This window comes from Tachyglossus aculeatus, chromosome 4 (assembly GCF_015852505.1).
Source record: "Tachyglossus aculeatus isolate mTacAcu1 chromosome 4, mTacAcu1.pri, whole genome shotgun sequence".
Lineage (NCBI taxonomy): Eukaryota > Metazoa > Chordata > Mammalia > Monotremata > Tachyglossidae > Tachyglossus > Tachyglossus aculeatus.
This window is the reverse complement of record NC_052069.1, coordinates 11,817,161-11,841,290: the sequence shown is the minus strand read 5'-3', so window position 1 is coordinate 11,841,290 and position 24,130 is coordinate 11,817,161. Positions and strand designations below refer to the sequence as shown.

Here is a 24,130-nt window from a genome sequence, read left to right as displayed (position 1 = left end):
CTCCAGCGCTTAGAACAGTGCTTTGCACATAGTAAGCGCTTAATAAATGCCATTATTATTATATTATTATTATAAATGGTCTGCAAGTCAGGGGACTTGGGTTCTAATCCCGACCCGGCCACTTGCCTGCAGTGGGACTTTGGGCAGGTCACCGAACTTCTCTGTGCCGCCGTTTCCTCAGCTGTAAAAAGGGAATTCGATACCGTTCTTCCTCCGACTCTGGGCAAGTCACTTCACTCCTCCGGGCCTCAGTTCCCTCCCCCGTAAAATGGGGCTGAAGACTGTGAGCCCCTCGTGGGACAACCTGATTACCTTGTATCTACCCCAGCGCTTAGAACAGTGCTTTGCACATAGTAAGCGCTTAACAAATACCAACATGATTACTGCTCAGACCGGGAGCCACAGGTAGGACAAGCATCATGTCCGATCTGCTTACCCCGGTGCCTCATATGGCTTAAGTACAAATCGTGGCTTTGAATAGAAAATTCTGCTAACCAGGGTGATGCGCTTAGTACAGTGCTCTGCACACAGTAAGCGCTCAATAAATACGATTGAATGAATGATGGGTAGAAGAACGCGGTGAGAAAATCTGATGAGTACAAGGGACTACGCTGAGGTTTCGAGCAAACTGCGTCGAGACTAGCCATTCCTATTTCCACCTTAACTCCTCCGGATGGAGACGGATTTTGTTTTCTTTTCGCTCCTTTTCCATCCCATTGGAACCAATTACTTCCTGGCAGTACCTGTGCTGGCAACGAGTCACGCTGCGCTCATTTCTATATCTATATTTGTACATATTCGTTACTCTATTTATTTATTTATTTTACTTGTACACATCTATTCTATTTATTTTATTTTGTTAGCATGTTTGGTTTTGTTCTGCGTCTCCCCCTTTGAGACTGTGAGCCCACTGTTGGGTAGGGACTGTCTCCATATGTTGCCAACTTGGACTTCCCAAGCGCTTAGTACAGTGCTCTGCACACAGTAAGCGCTCAATAAATATGATTGATTGATTGACTGATTGATTGATGAGCCTCAGCTACTAACTTGTTCATCCTCCCAGGGTGGCCTCCTTTTCTCGCTTTCTAGCCCGTGTCAGACGGCACCCCTGATCCTTGGCTCCAAAGGGGAAGGTTTCCGTAGACTTGATCTTAGTCATTCATTCATTCAACTGTATTTATTGAGCGCTTACTGTGTGCAGACCACTGTACTAAGCGCTTGGGAAGTACAAGTTGGCTACATAAAGAGACGGTCCCTACCCAACAACGGGCTCACAGTCTAGAAGGGGGAGACAGAGAACAAAACAAAACATGTGGACAGGTGTCAAGTCGCCAGAACAAAAAGAATTAAAACTAAATGCACATCATTAACAAAACAGAATAGTAACTTTGTACAAGTAAAATAGGGTAATAAATCTGTACAAACATATATTCATTCAATCGTATTTACTGAACGCTGTGTGCAGAGCACTGTACTAAGCGCTTGGGGATGAGAACGTACCATCACTGACTCCCACGCTTCTCAGTAGCAGCGTGGCTCAGTGTAAAGTGTCCGGACTTTGGAGTCACAGGTCACGGGTTCCAATCCCAGCTCCGCCACTTGTCAGCTGTGTGACTTTGGGCAAGTCACTTCACTTCTCTGCACCTCAGTTCCCTCATCCGTAAAATGGGGATTAAGACTGTGAGCCCCCCGGGGGACAACCTGATCACCCTGTAGCCTCTGAAGCCTCTGTAGTCAAGCTCTCTGAATCGCTGGGGAAGGACGGAGAACAGAGACTGATCTGCTTCCAGCGGAGAGTCCCGTGTTCAATCAATCAATCGTATTTATTGAGTGCTTACTATGTGCAGAGCACTGTACTAAGTGCTTGGGAAGTACAAATTGGCAACACATAGAGACGGTCCCTACCCAACAGTGGGCTCACAGTCTAAAAGGGGGAGACAGAGAACAGAACCAAACATACCAACAAAATAAAATAAATAGGATAGAAATGTACAAGTAAAATAAATAAATAAATAAATAAATAAATAAATAAATGAATGTTCAATCATTCCTCTCTAAGGCACCGACTATTTTAGCCGAGAAGAACATCTGTGCCTCAGTTCCCTCATCTGTAAAATGGGGATGAAGACTGTGAGCACCACGTGGGACAACCTGATCACCTTGTATCCTCCCCAGTGCTTAGAACAGTGCTTGGCACATAGCACTTAACAAATACTATCATCAGGATTATTATTATTATTATTATTATTATTATTATTATTATTATTACCTACAGTTCCAGACTTCCGGCTGAAGCCAGTGGATAGCTACAGTAGCCAAGAAGTTCCCAAATCGGAGCCGGTACACCTCTCTGTAGCCCCTTCTGGTATCCGTTCCTTCCATTTCTCACAGAACAGGACACCGACGGAAACGTGACCTTGGGCAGGCCACTTCACTTCTCTCTCTGCCTCAGTTACCTCATCCGTAAAATGGGGATTAAGACTGTGAGCCCCAGGTGGGACAACCTGATTGCCTTGTGCTTTGAACAGTGCTTAGCACATAATAATGATGATGATGATGATGATGATGGCATTTATTAAGCGCTTACTATGTGCAGAGCACTGTTCTAAGCGCTGGAGGGGTTACAAGGCAATCCGGTTGTCCCATGGGGGGGCTCACAGTCTTAATCCCCATTTTACAGATGAGGAAACTGAGGCCCAGAGAATTTAAGCGACCGGCCCAAAGTCACACAGCTGACAATCGGTGGAGCCGGGATTTGAACCCATGACCTCTGACTCCAAAGCCCGGGCTCTTTCCACTGAGCCACGCTGCTTTTTGATGATGCTTGATGCTTGATGATGCTTGATGATGGTATTTGTTAAGCACTTACTATGTGCCAAGCACTGTTTTAAGCACTGGGGTGGCTACAAGGTTATCAGGTGGGGCTCACAGACTTAGTCCCCATTTTGCAGATGAGGGAACTGAGGCACACAGAAGGTAAGTGACTTGCCCAAAGTCACACAGCTGACAAGTGGCAGAGCTGGGATTCAAACTCACGACCTCTGACTCCCTACTCTTTCCACTTAACGACTTAATCAATCAATCAATCAATCGTATTTATTGAGCACTTACTGTGTGCAGAGCACTGTACTAAGCGCTTAACAAATACCATTATTATTATTACTGTTAAGAAATGTTCAATCATTTCAAAAATCCACCTCTGAATGGGAAATACATAAGGGAAATGGCAATAATGACCACAATGATAATCACAATAATTGTGGTATTTGTTAAGCGCCTACTGCGAGAAGCAGCGTGGCTCAATGGAAAGAGCACGGGCTTGGGAGACAGAGGTCATGGGTTCAAATCCCAGCTCCACCAATTAATAATAATAATAATGATGGCATTTATTAAGCACTTACTATGCGCAAAGCACTGTTCTAAGCGCTGAGGGGGTTACAAGGAGACGAGGTTGTCCCACGGGGGGCTCACAGTCTTAATCCCCATTTTACAGATGAGGGAACTGAGGCACAGAGAAGTTAGGTGACTTGCCCAAAGTCACACAGCTGACAATTGTCAGAGCCGGGATTCGAACCCATGACCCCTGACTCCAAAGAATGTGCTCTTTCCACTGAGCCACGCTGCATGCCCTGCATTGCAATTGTCAGCTGTGTGACCTTGGGCAAGTCACTTAACTTCTCCGTGCCTCAGTTAGCCTCATCTGTAAAATGGGGATGAAGACTGTGAGCCCCCCATGGGACAACCCGATCACCTTGTAGCCTCCCCAGTGCTTAGAACAGTGCTTTGCATGTAGTAAGCGCTTAACAAATGCCATTATTATTATTATTATTATTATTGTTATATGCCAGGCACTGTTCTATGTACGGAGGTAGATACAAGATATTAGGGTTGGACAAAGTCCCTGTCCCACATAGGGCTCACAGTCTTAATCCCCATTTTACAGATGAGGTCACTGAGGCACAGAGTCATGGGTTCAAATCCCGGCTCCACCAACTGTCAGCTGTGTGACTTTGGGCAAGTCACTTCACTTCCCTGTGCCTCAGTGACCTCATCTGTAAAATGGGGATGAAGACTGTGAGCCCCACGTGGGACAACCTGATAGCCTTGTAACCTCTCCAGCGCTTAGAACAGTGCTTTGCACACAGTAAGCACTTAATAAATGTTATCATTATTATTATTACTGTTACTTGCCCAAGATCGCCCAGCAGACACACAGCAGAGCCGAGATTAGAACCCAGGTCCCTCTGACTCCCAAAGCGGTGCTCTATCCACTAGGCCGTGCTTCCCCCTCGTCCCCCTCTCCACCCCCCCATCTTACTTCCTTCCCTTCCCCACAGCACCTGTATATATGTTTGTACATATTTATTACTCTATTTATTTTACTTGTACATATCTATTCTATTTATTCTATTTTGTTAGTATGTTTGGTTTTGTTCGCTGTCTCCCCCTCTTAGACTGTGAGCCCACTGTTGGGTAGGGACTGTCCCTACATGTTGCCAACTTGTACTTCCCAAGCGCTTAGTACAGTGCTCTGCACACAGTAAGTGCTCAATAAATACGATTGATTGATTGATTGCAAACCACTATTCTAAGCGCTGGGGAGGTTACGAGGTGATCAGGTTGTCCCATGGGGGGCTCACAGTCTTAATCCCCATTTTACAGATGAGGGAACTGAGGCACAGAGAATAATAATCATAATGATGGCATTTATTAAGAGCTTACTATGTGCAAAGGAAGTCAATTTCGTTTCAGGATTGTTCTTCACGTTCACGGAAAACATTCTACTGGCACCCAGTCCTGTTTACACGATTTTAAAGAAAGTCTCTTTCCTTTCCTTTCATTGCCTAGCAATGGGCTGGTTGCCCTTTGGGACTCACAGACAATCACCAGCTCCGTTTCCGAGGCAGCCATTTTTATTCATTCAATCGTATTTATTGAGCACTTACTGTGTGCAGAGCACTGTACTAAGCGCTTGGGAAGTCCAAGTCGGTAACATCTAGAGACGGTCCCTACCCAACAACGGGTTCACAGTCTAGAAAAGGGAGAGACAGACAACAAAACAAAACATGGAGACAGGTGACCTGTAGCATGGTTTTGGGAGTTCTAGTTCTGGGAGCCAAAGGACCTGAGTTCCAATCCTGCTTCTACCACCCGTCCGCTGCGTGACCTTGAGCTTCACAGTAAGCGCTCAATAACTTGCCGACTTGTACTTCCCAAGCGCTTAGTACAGTGCTCAGCACACAGTGAGCGCTCAATAAATATGATTGATTGACTGACCAAGTGGCTGATGGCTAGAGAGATGAGAGAGAGGTGGGAAGAAGGTTGATATCAGAGAAGCGAAGTGCACCGGCTGAGCTGTGCTGGGATCTGACAAGCAGCGTGGCTCAGTGGAAATCAATCAATCAATCAATCGTATTTATTGAGCGCTTACTGTGTGCAGAGCCCTGTACTAAGCGCCTGGGAAGTACAAATTGGCAACATATAGAGACAGTCCCTACCCAACAGTGGGCTCACAGTCTAAAAGAAAGAGCCCGGGCTTTGGAGTCAGCGGTCATGGGTTCCGGCTCCGCCAACTGTCAGTTGTGTGACTTTGGGCAAGTCACTTCACTTCTCTGTGCCTCAGTTCCCTCATCTGTAAAATGGGGATTAAGACTGTGAGCCCCACGTGGGACAACCTGATCACCTATAATTCCCTCCGCACATCCGCCAAGCTAGCTCTCTTCGTCCCTTCAAAGCCCTACGTCACTTCACTTCTCTGTGCCTCAGTCCCCTCATCTGTAAAATGGGGATTAAGACCGTGAGCCCCCCGTGGGACAACCTCATCACCTTGTAATTCCCTCCGCACATCCGCCAAGCTAGCTCTCTTCTTCCCTTCAAAGCCCTACGTCACTTCACTTCTCTGTGCCTCAGTTCCCTCATCTGTAAAATGGGGATGAAGACTGTGAGCCCCCCGTGGGACAACCTCATCACTTTGTATACCCCCGGCGCTTAGAACAGTGCTTTGCACATAGTGAGCGCTTAATAAATGCCATCATCATTATTATTATTATTACTGAGAGCTCACCTCCTCCAAGAGGCCTTCCCAGACTGAGCCCCCTCTTTCCTCTCCCCCACCCCATCCCCCCCCACCTTACCTCCTTCCCCTCCCCATAGCACCTGTATATATGTTTGTACAGATTTATTACTCTATTTATTTTACTTGGACATATTTACTATTCTATTTATTTTGTTAATGATGTGCACCTAGCTTTACTTCTATTTATTCTGACAACTCGACACCTGTCCACATCAATCAATCAATCAATCAATTGTATTTATTGAGCATTTACTGTGTGCAGAGCACTGTACTAAGCGCTTGGGAAGTCCAAGTTGGCAACATCTAGAGACAGTCCCTACCCAGCAGTGGGCTCACAGTCTAAAAGGGGGAGACAGAGAACAAAACCAAGCATACGAACAAAATAAAATAAATAGAATAGATATGTACAAGTAAAATAAATAAATAAATAGAGTAATAAATACGTACAAACATATATACATATATGCAGGTGCTGTGGGGAAGGGAAGGAGGTAAGATGGGGGGGATGGAGAGGGGGACGAGGGGGAGAGAGGGGGAGACTGTGAGCCCGCTGTTGGGCAGGGACCACCTCTATATGTTGCCAACTTGTACTTCCCAAGTGCTTAGTACAGTGCTCTGCGCACAGTAAGCGCTCAATAAATACGATTGAATGAATGAACCTTACGGTTCATTTCCAACTCCACTACCCCTTGTGCTTCAGGCATCCCCTTGCCCGTGTCAGTCCCGTGCCACGGCAGATGGGTGAGTTCAGTCACGGGCGAGGGCGAGACACTGGCGCGTCTGAGCGGCAACCGACCAAACCCGCTCCAGGCACGGCCTGGCAGACCAGAGGTTGACAAGACAAACACTGGGGAAGAGAACAACGGCAAACCCGGTCTTTGTTCTGGGAACAATTGGAGAAATTCCACAGGAAGCTTCATTCAATCGTTCAGTCGTATTTATTAATAATGACGGCATTTGTTAAGCGCTTACTATGTGCAAAGCACTGTTCTAAGCGCTGGGGGGATACAAGGTGATCAGCTTGTCCCACGTGGGGCTCACAGTCTTAATCCCCATTTGACAGATGAGGGAACTGGGGCCCAGAGAAGTGAAGTGACTTGCCCAAAGTCGCACAGCTGACAAGTGGCGGAGCCGGGATTTGAACCCATGACCTCTGACTCCAAAGCCCGGGCTCTTTCCATTGAGCCACGCTTCCCCCTCAACTCCCCTCGGCACTTACGTCCATACCTATAATTTTATTGACTTGTATTGATGTCTGTCTCCACCCTCCTCTAGACTGGAAGCTCGTTGCACATAGTACGCGCTTAACAAATGCCATCATTATTATTAAAATAGGTGGGTGATTAAGGATTAGGGCTGAGAAAAGCCCATTAGATTTGCCTAGGAGGAAGGCAGTGGAAATTAAACTCGGTTAGGAGGACATTGGAGACCTAGGAGAATAAAATCTCAGGGGAAGGTAGCAGGTGGAAATCACACTAGAGTAGGATTAGAGGAGAGTTGGAAGAGAACTGAAGATGGCTTTTTTTTTCTTTGAATGGTATTTGTTAAGTGCCTATTATGTGCCAGGCCCTGCACTAAGTGCTGGAATAGATACAAACTAATCAGGCTGGATGTAGTCCCTGTCCCCCATGGGGCTCCCAGCCTTAATTCCCATTTTACCGATGAGGTAACTGAGGCACAGAGAAGTGCAATGATATCCCCAAGGGCACGTGGCAGAGCCAGGATTAGAAGCCAGGTCCTCTGCTGCCCAGGCCCACGCTCTTTCCGCTCTTTCCGTTACGTCATGTTGCTTCCCAATAAAAATCAGCCTCCTCTCCGATCTCCCATCCTCCTGTCTCTCCCCGCCTCAGTCTATACTTTACTCTGCTGCCCGGATTATCTTTGTAAAGAAACGCTCTGGGCATGTTACTCTCCTCCTCAAAAATCTCCAGTGGTTGCCAGTCCAACTCCGCATCAAGCAAAAACTCCTCACCCTGGGCTTCAAGGCTCTCCATCCCCTCACCCCCCCCTCCCTTCTCTCCTTTTCCATCCCATCCCGCACCCGCCACTCCTCTGCCACTAACCTCCTCACTGTGCCTCGTGCTCTCCTGTCCCATCTTCGACCCCTGGACCACATCCTTCCCCTGGCCTGGAATGCCCCCCCTCCACACATCCACCAATCTAGCTCTCTTCCTCCCTTCAAAGCCCTACTGAGAGCTCACCTCCTCCAGGAGGCCTTCCTAGACTGAGCCCCCTTTTCCCTCTCCTCCTCCCCATCCCCCCTGCCCTACCTCCTTCCCCTCCCCACAACACTTGTATATATTTGTACGATTTATCACTCTATTTATTTTACTTGTACATATTTACTATTCTATTAATTTTGTTAATGATATGCATATAGCAAGCGCTTAGTACAGTGCTCTGCACACAGTAAGCGCTCGATAAATATGACTGAATGAATGAATATAGCTATAATTCTATTTGCTCTGACTATTTTGACACCTGTCTCCATGTTTCATTTTGTTGTCTGTCTCCCCCTTCTAGACTGTGAGCCCGTTGTTGGGGAGGGACCGTCTCTAGATGTTGCCGACTTGTACTTCCCAAGCGCTTATTACAGTGCTCTGCACACAGTAAGCGCTCAATAAATACGATTGAATGAATGAATGTAAGGTACACAAATTTCAAATATTCTTCAGTCCCCATTTTATAGGTGAGGAAACAGAGGCACCTAGAATAACAATCATCATCATAACTGTGATGTTTGGTAAGCACTTACTATGTGCTGAACACTGTACTAAGTGCTGGGGTAGATACAAGAAAACCAGGTTCCATGTAGAGCTTACTGTTGGGTAGGGATTGTCTCTATATGTTGCCAACTTCTACTTCCCAAGCACTTAGTACAGTGCTCTGCACACAGTAAGCGCTCAATAAATACGATTGATGGATGGATGGATGGATGGATGTAGGGCTCACAGTCCAGGTGGGATCACTGAGTCGTATTTATTGAGCGCTTACTGTGCACAGAGCACTGTACTAAACGCTTGGGAGAGTAGAAGCAGCATAGCCTAGTGGAAAGAGCATAGGCCTGGGGGTCAGAGATCGTAGGTTCTGATATAATAATAATAATTATGGTATTTGTTAAGCACTTACTATGTGCCAAGCACTGTTCTAAGCATTCCTGGCTCTGCCACATGATAATATTAATAATAACAATAATAATAGGGACTATTATTGTTATTGGGCAAGTTATTATTATTAGAGAAGCAGCGTGGCTCAGTGGAAAGAGCAAGGGCTTGGGAGTCAGAGGTCCCGGGTTCTAATCCCAGCTCCGGCGCTTGTCAGCTGTGTGACCTTGAGCAAGTCACTTAACTTCTCTGGGCCTAAATGGCCTCATCTGTAAAATCGGGATTGACTGTGAGCCCCAAGTGGGACAACCTGATCACTTCGTATACTCCCCAGCGCTTAGAACAGTGCTTCGCACATAGTAAGCGCTTAACAAATGCCATCAAAAAAGGGCACTTGACTTCTCTGTGCCTCAGTTATCTCATCTGTAAAATGGGGATCAAGACTGTGAGCACCATGAAGGACAGGGAATGTGTCCAACCTGATGCCACTCGTGTGCTGTGTGACTTTGGACAAGTCGCTTCACGTCTCTGGGCCTCAGCTGCCTCATCTCTGAAATGGGGATGAAAACTGTGAGCACCCACCGTGGGACAACCCGATCACCTTGTAACCTCCCCAGCGCTTAGAACGGTGCTTGGCACATAGGAAGCGCTTAATAAATGCCATTATTGTTATTATTATGTAGAGCCCACTGTTGGGTAGGGACTGTCTCTATATGTTGCCAACTTGTACTTCCCAAGCGCTTAGTCCAGTGCTCTGCACACAGTAAGCGCTCAATAAATACGATTGAATGAAAGAATGAATGAATATTTACTATTCTATTTATTTTATTTTGTTAATATGTTTTGTTTTCTTGTCTGTCTCCCCCTTCTAGACTGTGAGCCCGCTGTTGGGTAGGGACCGTCTCTACATGTTGCCAACTTGGACCTCCCAAGCGCTTAGTCCAGTGCTCTGCACACAGTAAGCGCCCAATAAATACGACTGAATGAATGAATGAACGAACGTACTCACTGTACTTTGATCTCGTCTATCTCGCCATCAATCGCTCATCCACGTCCTCCCTCCTCATTCTCCCCCTTCTAGACTGTGAGCCCACTGTCGGGTAGGGACCGTCTCTAGATGTTGCCAACTTGGACTTCCCAAGCGCTTAGTACAGTGCTCTGCACATAGTAAGCGCTCAATAAATATGATCGATTGATTGATTGATTGATTAACAAATACCACAATTATTATTATTGTTATTAGAACACAACAATTTAACAGACACATTTCCCGCCCGCAGCGGGCTTACAGTCTACAGTAAGTGACTTTCCTAAGGTCACGCGGCAAATGGGGGAGCCGGGATTAGAACTCAGGGTTTCCGATTCCCCAGGCCCACGCTCTAGCCAGTAGATCGGGCTGTTTTTTCGCTTCTCACCGCTCTGCTCTGTCCTTCAGCTTCCTCAATTATAAATTGGGGGTGAAATCCCGGCTCTCTCTTCTTTCCCCTTCGACTGGGAGCCCCATTTTGGGTGGGGAGTGAGTCCAATCTCAGCATTTTGTGTTCAGCCCAGTGCTTAACGCATAGTGTTTAATCAATACCCTCCTTATTACTGTTGGAGACTGGAAATGACGCGATTTCATTCCCAGAAATGAACCCACTTGGGTAATCCAGTTAACCTGCTCTGTTCGAATAGAGTCAATCAATCAATCAATTGTATTTATTGAGTGCTTACTGTGTGCAGAGCACTGTACTAAGTGCTTGGGAACTACAAGTTGGCAACATATAGAGACGGTCCCTACCCAACAGTGGGCTCACAGTCTAAACAGAGAGACAGAGAACAAAACCAAACATACTAACAAAATAAAAGAAAAGAAAAGGGAGGGAGAAGTGTTTCTTTTTTTCCAGTTGGGGTGCAATGGTGAGGAAGGGGGAGGTCTTCCTCAGAGGGACAGCGCTGGCTCTGCCCACTGAGTCACCAACCTGACCTCGCCGTGACTCGGTGGATCACTCGGGCACCCATCTAATCCATTGCTGATCCCTTGGGTCACTGAGCCACTGACTAGCCAGCTGAGAGGTTTGCGTGAGGGGCGAGCAGAGCTGCCAGCAAGAAGTAAGAGCAGAGGGCACAGGGGGAGGAGAAGGGGAAGCTTGACGCTTTGTCGCTGAAGGGAGTCGGACCAAAAGAAAAAGTTCAAAGAGTGTATCAATTTAAAAATTACTCCGGAGAAACCAAAAATGGTAGCTCGATCATTCTATCCACCCTTCTTGGGGAATCTGAAGGGATTTGCCTTTAAAAATCGCCATCTGGATTCAAAACCGTCACATGGCGGCTACCTTTCAATCAATCAATCAATCATATTTATTGAGCACTTACTGTGTGCAGAGCACTGTACTAAGCGCTTGGGAAGTAGAAGTTGGCAACATCTAGAGACAGTCCCTACCCAACAGTGGGCTAACAGTCTAGAAGGGGGAGACAGAGAACAAAACCAAACCTACTAACAAAATAAAATAAATAGAATAGATATGCACAAGTAGAATAAATAAATAGAGTAATAAATGTGTACAAACATATATACATATATACAGGTGCTGTGGGGAAGGGAAGGAGGTGAGATGGGGGGATGGAGAGGGGGACGAGGGGGAGAGGAAGGAAGGGGCTCAGTCTGGGAAGGTTTCCTGGAGGAGGTGAGCTCTCAGTAGGGCCTTGAAGGGAGGAAGAGAGCGAGCTTGGCGAGCGTGGGGAGGGAGGGGATTCCAGGCCAGGGGGAGGACGTGGGCCGGGGGTTGACGGCGGGACAGGTGAGAACGAGGCCTAACGGTGAGGAGATTAGCGGCAGAGGAGCGGAGGGTGCGGGCTGGGCTGGAGAAGGAGAGAAGGGAGGTGAGGTAGGAGGGGGCGAGGGGATGGACAGCCTTGAAGCCCAGGGTGAGGAGTTTCTGCCTGATGCACAGATTGATTGGTAGCCACTGGAGATTTTTGAGGAGGGGAGTAACGTGCCCAGAGCATTTCTGGACAAAGACAATCCGGGCAGCAGCATGAAGTATGGACTGAAGTGGGGAGAGACACGAGGATGGGAGATCAGAGAGAAGGCTGATGCAGTAGTCCAGACGGGATAGGATGAGAGCTTGAACGAGCAGGGTAGCGGTTGGGATGGAGAGGAAAGGGCGGATCTTGGCAATGTTGCGGAGCTGAGACCGGCAGGTTTTGGTGACGGCTTGGATGTGAGGGGTGAATGAGAGAGCGGAGTCGAGGATGACACCAAGGTTGCGGGCTTGTGAGACGGGAAGGATGGTAGTGCCGTCAACAGTGATGGGAAAGTCAGGGAGAGGGCAGGGTTTGGGAGGGAAGACAAGGAGTTCACTCCTAGAAGACTGAAGTGATAACTGAGAAGTGATCAGAAGTGAAGCGCTTTTCCTCCCAGTTCACCCTGCCCGAGCTGGACCCTGGAAGTGTGAGGATAAAATACGCGTAGAGAAAAATAGGGACTGCCTGAACAATTTTCAAAAGGACTATTCTCTAAACCTTTTTGTAAGTCGTCTTTTGAAGACCTCTTTTCAAGCCAATCAGGCCCGTATGATTTTCCCGTTACTAGTTGAAAGGCCAAGCAAATGAAGGATCATTTCTCTTACAGACCATTACCTCAACCGAATTGCAATTCTTTTTGTAATTCTAATCCAGCCTTGGACTTCACTTCCCCTACTCATCTTCATCATCATCATCAATGGTGTTTATTGAGTGCTTACTGCGTGCAGAGCGCTGTACTAAGCGTTTGGGAGAGCACACTACATCAGAGTTAGTAGACATGTACCCCGCCCACAACAGGCTTACAGTCTAGAGTGGGAGAGAGGCAACGATATAAATCCATTCATTCATTCAATCGTATTTATTGAGCGCTTACTGTGTGCAGAGCACTATATACTAAGCGTACAGTTATGTATAAAAGTTCTGTGGGGTTGAAGATGAGGAGAATATCAAACACCCAGAGGTCACAGATACAAGCGCACTGAAAGTACAGAAGGGAAAGGAAGCCAGGAAAAAGAGGGCTTAATCATGGAAGGCCTCCGGAAGGAGATGTGTTTCTCCCAACTGGGAGAAATCAATTAAAGAATAATTAATAGTGGTATCTTTTCAGTGCTTACTATGGGTCAAGTACTGCACGAAGTCAGAGCACATTAGATTCTTACCTCGGTTTTCTTCAGTAGCAGATTTTTCTTCAGATTCTTCTGAAGGATCCTGCGAAGGTCTCTCAGAAGAGACGAATTCGGTCTTTGCACTCTTTTCAGGCTCAAGTCTGGACCTACAAATAAACAGTCATCTCGCTGAAGTTCCCCATTCATGGTTAGATTGCTTTTCAATTTATAAGGAATAACAGAACATCCTACGCATAAACAGGGGGTATGTTGACAGTGAAAATCCCACGCTCGACTTTTCAACAAAATCTTTTGATCTTTTTAACTGAAAATTTAACGTCATTACACTAAAGGCCAAAATATCTTCTCCAATATCACTAGTTTTCAACTGGAAAATTGCAGCTGCTATGGGTTAATTGAAAACCAACTGTATTTTGTATCCTAGCTGAAAAGAATCACTCAAGACCGCAAGAATTATTTTTATCTTTTAGTACAAATCCTACAATCAATTCCTGAATAATAATAACTATGGCATTTGTTAAGCACTTACTATGTGCCAGACACTGTACTAAGCGCTAGGGTGGACATGAGCAAATCAGGTTGGACACAGTCTCTGTCCCACATCGGGCTCACAGTCTTAATCCCCATTTAGCAAATGAGGCAAGTGAGTCTCAGAGAAGTGAAGTGACTTGTCCAAGGCCTCACAGCGGACAAGTGGCAGAGGTAGGATTAGAACCCAGTTCCGGGCTCTATCCACTACGCCATGAATGAAAACTAAAGGAAAATTACCCCAGCTAGTTTTCAGAACAGAGTGAGAATTTGAAGAAAGGAGGCCTTCCCAGACTGAGCCCCTTTTTCCTCTCCTCCTCCCCATCCCACCCCTCTGCCCCACCTCCTTCCCCTCCCCATAGCACTTGTACATATTTGTACAGATTTATTACTCAATTTATTTTACTTGCACACATTTACTACTCTATTTATTTTGTTAATGATGTGCATATAGCTATAATTCTATCTGTTCTGACGATTTTGACACCTGTCTCCATGTTTTGTTTTGTTGTCTGTTTTTCCCCTTCTAGACTGTGAGCCCATTGTTGGGTAGGGACTGTCTCTATATGTTGCTGATTTGTCCTTCCCAAGCGCTTAGTACAGTGCTCTGCACACAGTAAGCACTCAATAAATACGATTGAAAGAATGAACGATTGAATGAATTTAATTGTCAAGTGGGAGATACGGGCATGTGATATTTGTGTCTGTATTTGTCTGGAATGAGGTTAGGCCCGCTTTAAGGGCACTTAAAGCAGGCAACAGACTCTGTTGTCACTCATGCAGATCAGTATTAAATATTGCAATTAAAAAAACCCTCGAGCTACACTGCTGCGACTTGATTTTTTTTTTTTTTTTTTTTGGATTAGACACTAGTGAGGGGCAGGTAACCAGCTCCAAGTCCAAACTCCCCTGGACGGGAGAGAGTCAAGAGCAGAGACTCAAGTTTCCTGCGCGGAAGAAGGCGATGGTAAACCACGTCCGGATTTTTACCAAGAAAACTCTCTGGATCCACTACCAGAACAATTGCAGAAGGAGGTGGGGCCTTCTGCAGCGTGGCTCAGTGGAAAAGAGAATGGGCTTTGGAGTCAGAGGTCATGGGTTTAAATCCCCGCTTTGCCAATTGTCAGCTGTGTGACTTTGGGAAAGTCACTTCACTTCTCTGTGCCTCAGTTACCTCATCTGTCAAATGGGGATGAAGACTGTGAGCCCCATGTGGGACAACCTGATCACCTTGTATCCTCCCCAGCTCTTAGAACAGTGCACAGTAAGCACTTAATAAAAATGCCATCTTTATTCTGGGAGAGATGTGACTATTGAATCGCCATGGGTGGGAAATGATGGCTTAAAACATGTGTTCAGTCATTCATTCAATCGTATTTATTGAGCACTTACTGTGTGCACAGCACTGTACTAAGCGCTTGGGAAGTCCAAGTCGGCAACGTACAGAGACGGTCCCTACCCAACAACGGGCTCACAGTCTAGGAGGGGGAGACAGACAATAAAACAAAACATGTAGACAGGTGTCAAAACCGTCATAATAAATAGAATTATAGCTATATGCACATCATTAATAAAATAGAGTAGTACATATGTATAAGTAAAATAAATAGAGTAGTAAATCTGTACAAATATATACAAGTGCTGTAGGGAGGGGAAGGATGTAGGGCAGGGGGGCGATGGGGAGGAGGAGAGGAAAAAGGGGGCTCAGTGTGGGAAGGCCTCCTGGAGGAGGTGAGCTCTCAGTAGGGCTTTGAAGGGAGGAAGAGAGCTAGCTTGGTGGATGGGCAGAGGGAGGGCATTCACAGGCCAGGGGGAGGACGTGGGCCGGGGGTCGATGGCGGGACAGGCGAGAGCGAGGTACGGTGAGGAGATCAGCAGTGGAGGAGCAGAGGGTGCGGACTGGGCTGGGGAAGGAGAGAAGGGAGGTGAGGTAGGAGGGGCGAGGGGATGGACAGCCTTGAAGCCCAGGGTGAGGAGTTTTTACTTGATTCGTAGGTTGACAGGCAGCCACTGGAGATTTTTGAGGAGGGGAGTAACATGCCCAGAGCGTTTCTGCACAAAGACAATCCGGGCAGAAGAGTTAAGTTTAGACTGAAGCAGGGAGAGACAGGTGGATGGGAGATCAGAGAGGAGGCTGATTCCATAATCCAGTCGGGATAGGATGAGAGATTGAACCAGCAGGGTAGCGGTTTGGATGGAGAGGAAAGGGCAGATCTTGGCGATGTTGTGGAGGTAAGACCGGCAGGTTTTAGTGACATATTGAATGTGTCGGGTGAATGAGACAGTGGAGTTGAGGATGACACCAAGGTTGCAGGCTTGTGAGACGGGAAGGATGGTAGTGCTGTCTGCAGTGACGGGAAAGTCAGGGAGAGGACAGGGTTTGGGAGGGAAGATAAGGAGCTCAGTCTTGGACATATTGAGGTTTAGATGGTGGGCAGACATCCACATGGAGATGTCCTGAAGGCAGGAGGAGATACGAGCCTGGAGGGAGGGAGAGCAAGCCAGGGTGGAGATGTAGATTTGGGTGTCATCAGCGTAGAGAAGATAGTTGAAGCCATGGGAGTGAATGAGTTCACTGAGGGAGTGAGTGTCGATCGAGAACAGAAAGGGACCAAGACCTGACCCTCGAGGAACCCCTACAGTAAGGGGATGGGAGGGGGAGGAGGAGCCCATGAAGGAGACTGAGAATGAAGGGTTGGAGAGATGTGTGTGTGTGTGTGTGTGTGTGTGTGTGTGTGTTGTATAGAAATACACAATCTTGTATACTGTATTTTCCAAGCGCTTAGTACAGTGCTATGCACACAATAAGAGCTCATTAAATACGACTAAATGAATGAGTGAATGAAATATGACTTGGGACAGCACAGTAACTTTCAACTGACAGATAAAAGAAAAAGCAGACTGAAATTTTGGCTGTTCAAAACAGTGTGCTCTCTAACCACAGCCATTCAGGTTGATGACACAGTACAACACCTTCCAAATGAAGCACCTTTAAATACATATAAGAACTTTAAAATATATATATATATATATATATGTAAGATTATATATATATATATATATATATATATATATATATATAAGAACAAGCCAATATATTTATCGCTTCTCCAGTAACTCTTTCTCTAAAATGAATGAGAAATGTGGTGTGGGAGAAGGCTTTTGTGAATACCATGGACTGCCCGAAAAACAAGCAAATAGGTTTTGGAACAAATTAAGCCAGAGTGGTCTTTGGATGGCCAAAGGACTCGACTTAGATGAGCATATTTTGGACACACAATCAGGAGGACTAATTTTCTGGAGAAGACACTAATGCTAGGAACAGTCCAGGGAAAACGTCAAAGAGGCAGACCAACAGCTAGATGGACAGAGACCATAACAACGATAACGGAAGACCCGTTAACAAGGTTACGGACTACGGCAGAAGACAGGACGTTCTGGAGAAAATACATCCACAGAGCCGCTATGAATCGGAAACGACTCGACGGCACTCGATACAAATAATAAAAACGAACGGTATGGAGTGGAAAGCTGGAGAACGTTAACTCTTTGTCCCTAATGGATGCTTTACTTTCGACTCAGATCTACTTAAAAACAAACCCCCACGTGGTTTGTCAATATTCGTTTTATATTTAGTGGCTAAAGCAGAAGCAGAGTAGCAGTGTAAGGGCCTCCCTAAGCTGGAGACTAAATACCAGAATTTATTTTTTTCTTTTCACCTAGCCCTGGGGATATTACACCCCACCAAGCCTCATCCCCACCCTTTGTTGGTCTCTTCCTAAACAGACACTTTTCTTCTCAGTCGCAGCTGATCAGACCCACCCAGGATGGGGTTCGAGGGGCACCACCTTTGGAAAAAAACTCCCCAACCCATTTTTGACCTCAGGAATCCCAGCGAAAAATGTGGGTTGGATGAACTGGTGAACTGTGAGCTGCTCAGTTTAATGCTTTCAGGTGCAGAAATTCCAGACTCATGGGAAAAAAAGGCATTTTAAAGTGATGATGGTGAATGCCCCCTTTTTGATTAAGTTTGGAATAGACCTTAAATTCTGATTTTGGTTTATTATACTTCAGGTTACAATCAAATTGGAGTGAGCAGTTCACTTCGAGCAAACTGTTTTTGATTGTAGCCACTTCACGTTTTAGTAAATTTACATTATTATATGTTAAAGTATTACACTGTGTCTTTTTACAAGCCTTTTCATAGATTGCCCCCAACGGCTAAAATAAGTCATACGAGGCTAAACTTTCTTTCTAACAATTAAATCCATAAAAATTTGGCATCATTTCATTCTTTTTTTTTAAACAAACAAAATGGCAAAAAATGCCATTTAACAGAATTCTCTAGACAGCGCTAGGCCTAGAAAAAACATAAAACATATGCTGCATTATTAATACCAGCAAAACAACTATTGCGTAAGTCCATTTAATACTTTCACGATGCTTTTGCTCTGGAGATCGTAGCTGAGTTAAAAGGACAAAATGCAGAATGCTGAATATTCATTCATTCAATCGAATATATACATTTTGCAATATATATAGATATTATAGATATTTACACATCAATCAATCAATCGTATTTATTGAGCGCTTACTGTGTGCAGAGCACTGTACTAAGCGCTTGGGAAGTACAAGTCGGGAACATATAGAGACGGTCCCTACCCAACAACGGGCTCACAGTCTAGAAGGGGGAGACAGACAACAAAACAACTGTCTTATATCTGGTGTTATTTTTTTAATGCCCCTCAAGTATAAACTTGAGAAGATCTGCTGAAAGGTTAAAAAAAGTCATTTTCAACAGCAAATAACCCCCTCCTAACTATATCACTCAAGTTTAGTTTTGCAATAAAAATAAATAAAAAAATAAAATTCAGCATTTGTTAAGCGCTTACTATGTGCAAAGCACTGTTCTAAGCGCTGGGGAGGTTACAAGGTGATCAGGTTGTCCCACGGGGGGCTCACAGTCTTCACCCCCATTTTACAGATGAAGTAACTGAGGCCCAGAGAAGTGAAGTGACTGGACCAAAGTCACACAGCTGACAATTGGCAGAGCCAGGATTCGAACCCATGACCTCTGACTCCAAAACCCGGGCTCTTTCCACTGAGCCATGCTGCTGTTTCACCTTCCTCGTAGGCAATACATCCTTTCCTCATTGGCTTTCCATGTCATTGGACTGCTAGTGTAGAGGAGGCAATTCAAAGGCTGTGGGTTCGAGTCCCACTTCGGGTCCCACTTGTGGGTTCGAGTCAAGCGCTTAGTACAGTGCTCTGCGCACAGTGAGCGCTCAATAAATACAATTGAATGAATGAATGAATGAGTCCCACCAGAGTCACGTTGAGAAGCTGCATGGCATAGTCTTCTAGACTTTGAGCCCGTTATTGGGTAGGGACCATCTCTGTATGTTGCCAACTTGTACTTCCCAAGCGCTTAGTACAGTGCTCTGCACACAGTAAGCGCTCAATAAATACAATTGAATGAATGAATGAATGAAGAGTCCCACCAGAGTCACGTTGAGAAGCAGCATGGCATAGTCTTCTAGACTTTGAACCCGTTGTTAGGTAGGGACCATCTCTGTATGTTGCCAACTTGTACTTCCCAAGCACTTAGTACAGTGCTCTGCACACAGTAAGCGCTCAATAAATACAATTGAATGAATGAATGAATAGTGGATAGAGCCTGGAAGTCATGGGTTCTAATCTCGGCTCTGCCACTTATCTGCTTTGTGACCCTGGGCAAGTCCCTAGGCCTCAGTTCCCTCACCTGTAAAATGGGGACAAACACTGTGAACCCCACGTGGCACAACCTGATTACCCTGCATCTACCCTAGCGCTTAGAACAGTGCCTGGCACATAGTAAGCGCTTAACAAATCCCAACATTATTATTATTATTATTAAAATATTCTTAGGCACTTTTAAAATGGTATTTGCTAATTGCATATCATGTGCCAGGCACTGTATTAAGCACTGGGGGAGAAGCAGCGTGGCTCAGTGGAAAGAGGCCGGGCTTTGGAGTCAGAGGTCATGGGTTCAAATGCCAGCTCCGCCAATGATCAGCTGGGTGACTTTGGGCAAGTCACTTCACTTCTCTGGGCCTCAGTTACCTCGTCTGTAAAATGGGGATTAAGACTGTGAGCCCCAAGTGGGACAACCTCATCACCTTGTATCCTCCCCAGCGCTTAGAACAGTGCTTTGCACATAGTAAGCGCTTAACAAATGCCATCATTATTATTCTTATGTATTTATTACTCTATTTTATTTGTACATATTTATTCTATTTATTTTATTTTGTTAATATGTCTTGTTTTTGTTATTTTATTTTTATTTTATTTTGTTAATGATGTGCATCTAACTTTATTTCTATTTATTCTGATGACTTGACACCCATCCACATGTTTTGTTTTGTTCTCTGTCTCCCCGTTCTAGACTGTGAGCCCGTTGTTGGTTAGGGACCGTCTCTCTATGTTGCCGACTTGGACTTCCTAAGCGCTAAATTCAGTGCTCTGCACACAGTAAGCGCTCAATAAATACGATTGATTGATTGATTTGCACACAGTAATTATATTACTCTATTAATTTATTTCATTTGTACATATTTATTCTATTTATTTTATTTTGTTAATACGTTTTGTCTTGTCTGTCTCCCCTTTCTAGACTGTGAGCCCGTTGTTGGGTAGGGACCGCCTCTCTATGTTGCCGACTTGTACTTCCCAAGCGCTTAGTACAGTGCTCTGCACACAGTAAGCGCTCAATAAATACGATTGAATGAATGAATAGGAAGCGCTTAACAAATGCCATCATTATTATTATTATTTGGAATCAGAGGTCATGGGTTCAAATCCCAGCTCCGCCAATTGTCAGCTGGGTGACTTTGGGCAAGTCACTTCACTTCTCTGGGCCTCAGTTCCCTTGCCTGTAAAATGGGGATTAAGACAGTGAGCCCCCCGTGGGACAACCTGATCTCCTTGTAACCTCCCCAGTGCTTAGAACAGTGCTTTGCACATAGTAAGCGCTTAATAAATGCCATTATTATTATTATTATTACACAAGCTAATCGGATTGGACACAGTCCATGTCCCGCAGGGGGCTTAGGGTCCTCATCCCTGTGTTACAGATGAGGGAAATGAGGCTCAGAGAAGTGCAATGACTTACCCAAGGTCACTCCACCCCCATCCTAGCCTCACAACGCTTATACTCACCTATTCCCCCATCAGTTAATTTATTTTAATACCCATCTCCCTGTCTAGACTGTGAGCTCCTTATCATCATCATCATCAATCGTATTTATTGGGCCAGAAATGTGTCTATCAGCTCTACTGATACCAAGTGCTTAGTATTCATTCATTCATTCATTCATTCGTTCATTCATTCATTCATTCAATCATATTTATTGAGCGCTTACTGTGTGCAGAGCACATATATACAGGCTTAGTATGTATTTGGCACACAGTAAGTGCTCAACAAATACCACTGACTGACTGAATACTTGTAGTATCTGTTCATTCGATCATATTTATTCATTTGTTCATTCAATCGAATTTTTTGAGTGCTTACTATGTGCAGAGCACTGTACTAAGCGCTTGGGAAGTACAAGTAGGGCTTGGGAAGTACAAGTAGGCACTTATCGTGTGCAGAGCACTCTACTAAGCCCTGGGGAAGATACCGTATAAGCCGATCGGATATGCTCCCTGTTCCCCTCGGGGCTCACGTTCTAAATAGGAGGTGAATCGCTATTTAATCCCCATTTTACAGATGAGGGGACTGAGGCACAAAGTAGCTCAGTGACTTGCCCAAGGTCACACAGCAAGCAACAGGATTAGAATCCAAGCCCTCCGACGCCTAAGTCCAGATCCATATTCTTCCACCAAATGTCAGCTGTGTGACTTTGGGCAAGTCACTTCACTTCTCTGGGCCTCAGTTCCCTCATCTGTAAAATGGGGATTGACTGTAAGCCCCCTGTGGGACAACCTGATCACCTTGTAACCTCCCCAGCGCTTAGAACAGTGCTTTGCACATAGTAAGCGCTTAATAAATGCCATCATCATCATCATCACTAGGCCACGTTGGGAATGTCCAGGAAGCTGGGCCCAAGAAATCTCACTCTTGCCATCTCTGCCTGGACAGAACAATTATATCCTGGCTTTGTCTCCCACTAAATAAGAAGGGAATTCACTACGTGCTCACTGTGTGCCGAGCACCGATCCAGGATAATCCCACTGGACGCGGTTCCTGTCCCACACAGGGATCAGAGTCTAAGGGCGAGAGAGAGCGGGGAGCAGGTCCCCGTTTTACAGACGAGGAAACGGAGCCCCGAGAGGTTGACTTATCCAAGGTCATTCATTCAGTCGTATTTATTGAGCGCTTACTGTGTGCAGAGCGCTGGACTAAGCACTTGGGAAGTACAATTTGGCAACAAATAGAGACAATCCCTACCCAACAACGGACTCACCATCTAGACAGACACACACAGACACACAAACACACACTCTCTCTCGCCACAGACAGACGGAGATAGGCAAAACGAGTTTCCATGGCTCCATCAACTCTTCACTGTTTGCCCTTGGGCAAATCACTTCAGTTCTCTGGGCCTCGGTTTCACATCATTCATTCACTCAATAGTATTTATTGAGCTCTTACTCTGTGCAGAGCTCTGTACTAAGCGCTTGGGAAGTACAATTTGGCAACAAATAGAGACAGTCCCTACCCAACAATGGACTCACCATCTAGACACACACAGACACACTCTCTCTCTCTCTCTCTCTCTCTCTCTCTCGCCACAGACAGACGGAGATAGACAAAACGAGTTTCCATGGCTCCACCAACTCTTCACTGTTTGCCCTTGGGCAAATCACTTCAGTTCTCTGGGCCCCGGTTTCACATCATTCATTCATTCAATCATATTTATTGAGCGTTTACTGTGTGCAGAGCCCTGGACTAAGCGCTTGGGAAGTACAATTTGGCAACAGACAGAGACAATCCCTACCCGACAACGGACTCACCATCTAGACAGACACACACAGACACACAAACACACTCTCTCTCTTGCCACAGACAGACGGAGATAGACAAAACGAGTTTCCATGGCTCCATCAACTCTTCACTGTTTGCCCTTGGGCAAATCACTTCAGTTCTCTGGGCCCCGGTTTCACATCATTCATTCATTCAATCGTATTTATTGAGCTCTTACTGTGTGCAGAGCGCTGTACTAAGCGCTTGGGAAGTACAATTTGGCAACAAATAGAGACAATCCCTACCCAACAACGGACTCACCATCTAGAAAGACACACACAGACACACAAACACACTCTCTCTCTCTCGCCACAGACAGACGGAGATAGGCAAAACGAGTTTCCATGGCTCCATCAACTCTTCACTGTTTGCCCTTGGGCAAATCACTTCAGTTCTCTGGGCCTCGGTTTCACATCATTCATTCATTCAATCGCATTTATTGAGCGCTTACTGTGTGCAGAGCACTGTACTAAGTGCTTGGGAAGTACAAGTTGGCAACAAATAGAGACAATCCCTACCCAACAACGGACTCACCATCTAGACAGACACACACAGACACACAAACACACTCTCTCTCTTGCCACAGACAGACGGAGATAGACAAAACGAGTTTCCATGGCTCCACCAACTCTTCACTGTTTGCCCTTGGGCAAATCACTTCAGTTCTCTGGGCCCCGGTTTCACATCATTCATTCATTCAATCGTATTTATTGAGTGCTTACTGTGTGCAGAGTACTGGACTAAGCGCTTGGGAAGTACAATTTGGCAACAAATAGAGACAATCCCTATCCAACAACAGACTCACCATCTAGACAGACACACACAGACACAGAAACACACACTCTCTCTCGCCACAGACAGACAGAGATGGACAAAATGAGTTTCCATGGCTCCACCAACTCTTCACTGTTTGCCCTTGGGCAAATCACTTCAGTTCTCTGGGCCCCGGTTTCACATCATTCATTCATTCAATCGCATTTATTGAGTGTTTACTGTGTGCAGAGCATCATACTAAGCGCTTGGGAAGTACAATTTGGCAACAAATAGAGACAATCCCTACCCAACAACGGACTCACCATCTAGAAAGACACACACAGACACACAAACACACTCTCTCTCTCGCCACAGACAGACGGAGATAGACAAAACGAGTTTCCATGGCTCCATCAACTCTTTACTGTTTGCCCTTCGGCAAATCACGTCAGTTCTCTGGGCCTCGGTTTCACATCATTCATTCACTCAATCGTATTTATTGAGCTCTTACTCTGTGCAGAGCTCTGTA

General features: G+C 45.6%; 1 protein-coding gene across 1 annotated transcript in view; it reads right to left on the bottom strand.

Annotated features, from left to right (window-relative positions):
• STX18 (syntaxin 18) overlaps positions 1–24,130 on the bottom strand; it is a 184,676-nt gene that overhangs the window by 34,134 nt on the left and 126,412 nt on the right. Inside the window, exon 6 of the mRNA XM_038745882.1 lies at positions 13,347–13,459. Within this exon, the coding sequence (XP_038601810.1) occupies positions 13,347–13,459 (113 nt within the window). The remainder of the gene's footprint in view (positions 1–13,346; positions 13,460–24,130) is intronic.